Source organism: Otolemur garnettii, unplaced genomic scaffold, assembly GCF_000181295.1.
Source record: "Otolemur garnettii isolate 467f Iridium unplaced genomic scaffold, OtoGar3 scaffold00094, whole genome shotgun sequence".
NCBI lineage: Eukaryota > Metazoa > Chordata > Mammalia > Primates > Galagidae > Otolemur > Otolemur garnettii.
The window spans coordinates 1,155,163-1,163,671 of NW_003852489.1; the positions used below are offsets into that span (position 1 = coordinate 1,155,163).

Sequence of the window (8,509 nt, forward strand, 5' to 3'; positions counted from 1 at the left end):
AAAAAAAAAAAAAAAAGGCGAGGCTTGCAAGAGGTGATTAGGTCATGACATCAGCTCATGGACTAAGACAATAGCTCAGAATCAAACACAATAAACAGAAACACACACAAGAGACAGAGTACACTGAAAGAGAGAATTTTGAGTATTTCGTTATTCAGTCCTTTACTCTGCAACTTCCAATTTACTGCAAGTGTCTCCAAGTGTTCATTCTCCCCTTTTCACTGTTAGTAAGAGGATACCCCTGGAATTTCACCTGGGCATGTGGCTGAACAGACTACATTTCCCAGCCTCCCCTGAAGCTAGGCTTGGTGCTATGACCAAGCTCCTTCCAATGAGGCATGGACAACACTGTGTCACTTGCTAAAAGGAAGTTGCTTTTTTTTCTCTTCTTCCTCCCTGTCCCTTTTCTCCCAGGCTAGAACAAAGACATAATGATGATCCAGCTTCAACCAGAGATAAGGGCAATACCCTATGGAGTCGTAGGGCACTGAGAAGGCAGGCCTTAGCTGGGCATGGTGATTCACACCTGTAATCCTAGCACTCTGGGAGGCCGAGGTGACTGGATTGCTTGAGCTTATGAGTTCAAGACCAGCCTGAGCAAAAGTGAGACCCCGGCTCTACTAAAATAGAAAAATTGAGGCAAGAGGGTCAGTTGAGCCCAAGAGTTGGAGATTGCTGTTAGCTATGATGCCATGGCACTCTACCCAGGGCAACACCTTGAGACTCTGCCTCAAAAAAAACGCCTCCAAAAAAAGGCAAGCTTTTTAATCCCTGAGTGATCATGTGGAGCAGAGCCATCCCACTAGTACAAGTTACTCATGTGTGGACTTAGACTGTCACAGCGAGAAAATAAACTTCTATCATATTTAAGCCTGTAAATTTTGGGGGTATCTTTGCTACAGCAGTTTGGTCTGCCCTCTAACCAATACAGGTAGTTTCAGATGCATCCTTTAAGTCCTACAATCATCTTCAGAAAGGACTTATGAATCCATTGTGCGGATTCATTGGGGGAAAACTAAAACTCAGAGTGGTGACAACATGACCAAAGCCACATAGGCTAATATGTAAGAGAGATTCTAACCCAGATCTCATCTATTTAAGCCACCACTGTGCAACAAACCTGGGTGCCACAGCTCCAAAACAGAGTATTTAAAAATCAAACCTTGGGCCAGGCATGGTGGCTCACACCTGTCATCCTAGCACTCTGGGAGGCTGAGGTGAATGGATTGCCTGAGTTCACAGATTTAAGACCAGACTGAGCCAGAGCCAGACCTTGCCTCTAAAAAACAGCTGGGCGTTGTGTTGTGGCAGGCACCTGTAGTCCCAGCTACTTGGGAAGTTGAGGCAGGAAGATCACATAAGCCCAAGAGTTTGAGGTTGCTTTGAGCTATGACACCACAGCACTCTACCAAAAACAACTGAGTGAGACTGTCTCTAAAAATAAATAAATAAATAATAAAATTTTTAAAAAACTGGACACACTGAAGGAGGAGAGAGGGAAGGGGCTGGCAGCAGCAGCTTTAAAAAAATAAATTAAAAAAACTTTGTAATTTAAGGGCAATTTAACCCTTAATAAAAAATTTGAAAAAACAGAAGGACTAAATAAAACCACCTCTGAGGCTCAGCGTGCAGGGCACAGTGGTTAGGGCGCTGGCCAGAGGCACCGAGGCTGGCAGGTTCAAACCCAGCCAGGGCCTGCAAAACAACAATGACTACTGCAACAAAAAAATAGCCAGGTATTGTGGCGGGCGCCTGCAGTCCCAGCTGCTTGGAAGGCTTAAGCCTGAGAGTTTGAGGTTGCTGTGAACTGTGACACCATGGCACTCTACCGAGAGTAACAAAGTAAGACTCTGTCTCAAAAAAATTTAAAATAAATAAATAAATAAATAAAACCACCTCTGAGTTACTACCCCTGCACTTTCTTTTCTTTTCTTTTATTTTAAGAGACAGAGTCTCACTTTATCACCCTGGGTAGAGTGCTGTGACGTCGCAGCTCACAGCAACCTCCAACTCCTGGGCTTAGGCAATTCTCATGCCTCAGTCTCTTGAGTAGCTGGGACCACAGGTACCTGCCACAATGCCCAGCTATTTTTTGTTGCACTTCGGCCAGGGCAGGTTTGAACCCACCACCCTCAGTATATGGGGCCCACCCTCGGTATATGGGGCTGGCGCCCTACCCATTGAGACATAGGCGCCGCCCACCACCTTTGCACTTTCAGTACTAGCTTCCAGAATACCTCCTTTCACCCTTTTCCCTATATTTCCTGTAATAAGTTGAATGCTGGCCCACGTTCAGAACGGGTAAATATAACCTTACTTAGAAAAAGGGTCACTACGAATATAATTAAATTAAAGATCTTGAGATGAGCTCACTCTGGCTTACTGAGGGGGCCCCTAAACCTAGCAATAAGGATCCTTAATGGAGGCAGAAGACACTGAGAAGGGAGGAGGAGGCCTGCGAGGATGGAGGCAGAGACTGGAGTCTGTGGCCATAAGCCAATCAACGCCTGAGCCACCAGAAGCAGGAAGAAGCAAGGAAGCATTCTCCCCTAGAGACTTGAGAGTGTGACGAACACCTTGATTTTAGATTTCTGGCCTCCAGAACTGAGAGAGAAAAAATTTCTTGTTGTAAGCCAAAGAGTTTGTGGCAATTTGTTACAATAGCTCTCTGAAACTAGTGCACTTCTCTCTCTTTTTGTATAAACAGATGCAATCCTAGTAGGGTTTTGCCTCCTGTTTTTCTACTACTTTATATCGTAACCATTTCTCTAAATTATTGCTTTTTAACCCTAATTTTTAACGTTTCTTCAAAGTCAGGCGTATAAGATGTTTTCAGTTTGGGTTTTGGGAAGGATCTGCCGCGTGCAGGTAGCTGTCTCCAGGCCTTGCAAAGTTGAGGCTTAATCTTGACACTTGTGAGTGCACCCAACTCCACCCTGCTGCAGTCAGAGCCACACCTGTCCTGCCTGGGGGCTGAGGGAGACTCCCGGGCTCCAGGGCGGTGCCGGCCTCGGAGAGCCACCGCCACTCACCCGTATATCCTGCTGCCTGGCTCTCACGTCGTCCAGCGCTCTCGATGCCCCATTGATCTGACTGTACATGACAGTTACTTTATGCCTCAGCTTGGTCTGCGGAGAAAACAAACAAGGGTGAGAGAGCTCCTCTTTGGCCCAGCCCCCACAAGCACCCAACCCCACAAACCACTCCATGAATCCACCCGATGGTTATTTCTGCCACCCCTGAGCCTTGCCTATTTACAGTTTTTTGAAGCATTCTCATATTTACTGCCTTTAGTCTTTTTAGGGGGACAGGACAATAAGGAAGTCAAGAGTACAGGATTTGGAGCTGGACAGAACAGGGTTCAAGCCCCAATTCCCAGCTGTGCAACTGTCTCCTCACTTCCATCTTCTTGGCCACAAAATAGATGCAACCGTTCCCATCTCGCAGGGCTATTAGGAGGGTCGATTGATACGATGTAAGCCCTTAGCACAGTACCCAGATCTTAGTAAGGACATACTAACTGTCAGCTTTTATTATTCTGAGTTTCTCCACTACCACACATTTCATAGCTGATGAAAGTTAGGCAAGGGGGACAGCAGGGCGGCTAAGGACAGACCAGATGGTAATAGCAGGTGACATCATTTGCACCAAGACCCCCACTGCAAACCACCAGAACAGGAGGCAAAATACTAGGGGCGAGGGCGGTCCTGCTAAAAGACACTGGAAGAGCAAACAAAGCACAAGACAATGAAACCAAGATCCAGGAGAAGGACCCAGAGAACAAAGTCTCACATCACATATTGCTCTGTCCGGAGGCATCTGACAATCCCAGAAGAAAAGTGAGAAAGCCTTTGTCAACCGTAGGGAGGCAGAGATGGAAGTCAGAGCAGGGCTCACCTGGCCACTGACGGCTAGGAATAAGATGAATCAGCCCACAGGGAATGAAAGCCAGCTGAAAATGCACTCAATTCCTAGAACTAAATTCAGGTAATCCAGAATTGCTAGAAGGAATCCAGAAGGCCCCTGGCCACCTCCAGAAACAAAGGCAAACTAGTGTAGGAAGGAGGAGCATAGCATCCTCATATTATTCCTATCCATTTTCGTAATCAATATCTCTTATCTCCCTGCTTAGCTGAAATGTTGGGGCACAGAAATGGGAAGGGAAATGACCAGCACTGTCACCACAAAAATAGCAGCCAGTGTTTATCGCGTACTCACTGCGTGCCAGACACTGTGCTAGTGCTTTACACGTATTAACTTAAAGCTAAAAACAATACTATGGGCTGGGATTGGTAGCTCACGCCTATAATCCCACAGGTGTCCTCAAACTATGGCCTGCGGGCCACATGCAGCCCGCCTAGGACATTTATCCAGCCAGCCAGGTGTTTTTGCCGCAGCTGCCTGTCCTGCTTAGCCACCGACTCATCCAGGGGCCTGCAGTCCGGCCCTCCAACAGTCTGAGGGACAGTGAACTGGCCCCCTGTTTAAAAAGTTTGAGGACCCCTGCGGAGGCTGAGGAAGGTGGATTGCCTGAGCTCACAAGTTCAAGACCAGCCTGAGCAAGAGTGAGACCTTGTCTCTTAAAAAAAGAAAAAAATAGCCAGGCATTGTGGCGGGCGCCTACAGTCCCAGCTACTCAGGAGGCTGAGGCAAGAGAATCACTTGAGCCCAACAGTTTGAGGTTGCTGTGAGCTGTCACGGCACTCTACCAAGGGCAACAAAATGAGACTTTGTCTCAAAACAAAACAGACAAACACAAAAAACAACACTATGAGGTGCAAATGACTCAGTCTTTACAGATGAGGACACTGAGGCACAGAGCCAATTAAATGACTTGCCACACTGTTATCAACTGGCACAGCTAAGATCCTGGTATTAAAATTACAGACCAAGGACCAGGCATGGTCACTCTTGTTTGTAATCCTAGCATGTTAGAAGCCCAAGGCAAGAGGATTGTTTGAGGTCAGGAATTTGAGACCAGCCTGAGCAAGAGCAAGACCCTGTGTCTACAAAAAACAAAACTTAGTTGGTCAAAGTGGTGTGCACCTGTAGCCCCAGCTACTCAGGAGGCTGAGACAGGAGGATTGCTTGAGCCCAAAAGTTTAAGGCTGCTGTGAGCTATGTATGATGAGCTGCATTCTAGCCCAGGCAACAGTGTGAAACCCTGTCTCCAAAAAAAAAGGTAGACATTTCCCAAAAATTGAGCACGCTGGGCATTTCTAGGAAAAAGGCCATTTCCCTTCCCCTAACTTGTTGGCTGCACACACTGTGGCCCTCCCTTCCATTTCCTGCCTCTTCCACTCTACCCAAGATATTCCAGGCTGAACCTAATCTTGAATCTAGATTTGAACAAGCCAGTGACTGTCACATGTTAAGAAGTGGAAGCAGGGACCAAGGCTGTGCTGACCTGACCTAGGCAATACTGTGGCATTGCCCCTTAACCTGGCCTCTAACAGTGGCTGAGATAAGGTACAGGTCAAAGGTCGGGCCCAGACAGAGGTGGCCTTGCTGGTCTCAGAGCAGGAAGAGATCTCAGAATACCTGAGGTTGCCTCCTGCTTCATTTCCAAGAGCCCTGCTCTTACCACTGCACCCTGAACCCTGGATTTTAGAAGATTTTGTCTACCATCAATCAGACACATATGACCTCTCATCATGAACAGGGACCCATGCGCCTCCAGACCAAAGGAAAGCAGCCTGAGGATTTTGGTAGCTACAATATTCCCTAATCAAAGGTAAAGAACGTTTTGAAGTTCTGAGGATGCCTGCAAAAACTAGACTTGGGTCCTCCACAGTGGACACTCCCAGTCCAAAGTCTGCCCCACACCAGTAGCCAAAACAAGCCAGGCAACCCAGGTTGGGGGCTGGGACTGGCCTTGCCAACAGCAGCGAGCAGCAGCAGAGCTCACAGAAGAGACCCATTAAAGGATTGGGTAAGAGGGCAAGAGAATGGCAGATGGAGGCCTGTAACAAGGGTTAAAAAGCTGGGCTTGCACAGCACACAACGTTGGACAGACTCCCACTCTGGCTTCACTCAGGCTAACCATCTCCTTTGAAGACATAAGAACAGTCCTTGTTCTTCCTGACAGTGCTGTGAGAATGAAATAAAATCAGCCAATGCTTTGGGAGCTTACACAGACAAAACAAAAGGTGGTTTGATTTCATCCTCTGCTTCGAGTCCTTAGGAATCCACTAGCTCCACCTTCTCACTATACTGATGAAGACCCAAGTCCAGGAGCCAAAACTTGTGCTCAGGGACAACACTGTGGTGCACGAGTGTTGGCTCTCCTTTGGCTCAGATCCAGAGACAGAAACTCTACCTCTGCTTCCCTCTCAGTCTTTTTAATAACGACCCGCCCTGATCAGCAGAACTTTCCAGCCTCTGCTTACGTGACCAAAGGCTATTGCTTCGATGATTTCAAGTCTTTGGGAATGCACAGTGCTCTGACTCTATAGACCTGGATAAGAGGCTGGTCCATGGGGAGAAACCGCAAACTGGAATCAGACCAAGCTGGGTCCCAATGTCTGCTCAAGCTAAGTTAACTTCTCTGGACCTCAGTATCCTCAATAATATCCACCTCTTGGATGCTGCCAAGATTTAATGAGGGAAAAGAGATAACCCCAGGGTTCATATTTGACATTCAAAACCCTCTACTAAATACCATCAGACAAGGACAGGTTTAAGGCAAGCAACTTCACGTGTGTCTTCAGTTGTCCCTTCTGTAAAATGAGTGTGTGTGTGGGGGGGTGGAAGGTGGGTGATGGGAGAGGGCTACATGATCCCAAGATCTCAGGCCCAGCAAGGCGCACCTCCCCAAGGAATCCAGGGTACGGCAGAGATAGCCACCGTGTGGGCGGTGCCTGTGGCTCAGTTAGTAGGGTGCTGGCCCCATATACCGAGGGTGGGGGGTTCAAACCCTACCCCAGCCAAACTGCAACAAAAAAATAGCCGGGCGCTGTGGCAGGCAACTGTTATCCCAGCTACTCGCGAGGCTCAGGCAAGAGAATCGCCTAAGCCCAAGAGCTGGAAGTTGCTGTGAGCTGTGATGACACAGCACTCTACCAAGGGCGACAAAAGTCAGACTCTGTCTCAAATTAAAAAAAAAAAGAGAGAGAGAGAGAGAGAGAGAGATAGCCACGGTGACCCTCTGGCCCCTAAGGGGTCACTCCTACCTCCAGGTCGGTGCTGGCCTGGCTCAGGGACACGGGCGAGCAGGGTTTGTGCTCAACCAGGCATATGTGGCAGATGCACACGCTGTGCTCTGGGCAGAAAAACTCCCGCAGCCGGTTGTGCTGGGGGCATTTGCGGCGCAGCAAGTCTGCAACAGGCGGCTGCAGCAGGTGGTCCTGGAAGGCGGGGCTGTCTAAGTGCGGCCGCAGGTGCTCTTGGCAGAAGGAAGCCATGCACACCAAGCACGTCTTCACCGCGGCCTCCTTCAGGCAGTGGTCGCAAGCCACCCACACGCCCGAGGTGGGGGCCGCGGCGCGGGCAGGCGGCGTCCATTCGTCGGCGGGCGCTTCCCGGGCCAGCTCGGCCTGCAGGAACTGCTCCACCACGGCGCACAGCACCGTGTTCTTGCGCAGCTGCGGCCGCGAATGGTAGACGGCGCGGCAATGCGGGCACAGGTATGGCCCGCCCGGGCCGGCCCACGTCTCGTTCAGGCACGACCCGCAGAAGTTGTGGCCGCACGGGGTGGTGACCGGCTCCTTGAAGGGCTCCAGACAGATGGAGCATGACAGCTCGTCGGCCAGGGGGTACAGCTCCGCCATGGCGCTCCTGAGGCGACGAGACGGGACGCGCTGGAAGTGCGACCGCGACTGCCGTCCCAGCCCCTAGGCCGCCGAGGAAACGAAACCGAGTCGCGGAGGGCGGGCCGCGCGGCTTCCAGGAAGTCACGTGGGTGGGGGTGGGGGCGGGGGCGGGGGCGGCCCCTGCAGGCTGCGGGACGGCGCCGAGGGTGGGCGCCGACGGTGGGCTCCGCGCGCAGCCCGGGGCTTCAGGTCGTCCTCGGGGCTCCGGGAGCCTTCTGCGGCCACTCTGCCGACGAGGAAACCGACGCGTTCGGTGCAAACCTCGGACCCGGGTCAGAGCCGGTGTCCAGTCGGGCTTCCGCACAAACTTGCGCCGGGAGCGGGTCTTTCCAGAACTCCTGCAAGGCTGTAGATACACTGATGTCCCCACCGTCCTGCTAGCCCGACAGCTCTTTTAAGAAATAACAACTGGACGAAGCGCAGTGGCTCACACCTGTAATCCGAGACCCCGGCTCTACTGAAAATAGAAAATCTAGCCAGGCGTTGTGGCGGGCACCTGTAATCCCAGCTACGTGGGAGGCTGAGGCTAGAGGATCGTTTGAGCCCAGGAGTTGGAGGTTGCTGTGAGCTATGATGCCACCCTACTTCAGTCTGGGGCAACAAAGTGAGACTCTGGCTAAAGAACAAAAACTGTAGGCTCGGCGCCTATAGCTCAACCGGCTAAGGCGCCAGCCACGTACACCTAAGGTGGCGAGTTC

General features: G+C 50.6%; 1 protein-coding gene across 1 annotated transcript in view; it reads right to left on the minus strand.

Moving 5' to 3' along the window:
* Positions 1-7,821, minus strand: part of TRIM25 (tripartite motif containing 25) — a 27,815-nt gene extending 19,994 nt beyond the window's left edge. Inside the window, exons 1-2 of the mRNA XM_023516599.1 lie at positions 7,173-7,821; positions 3,033-3,128 (exon numbers count right to left, since the gene is read on the minus strand). Coding sequence (XP_023372367.1) covers positions 3,033-3,128; positions 7,173-7,769 — 693 coding nt within the window. The 5' untranslated portion in view covers positions 7,770-7,821. The remainder of the gene's footprint in view (positions 1-3,032; positions 3,129-7,172) is intronic.
* Positions 7,822-8,509: the final 688 nt, after the last annotated feature.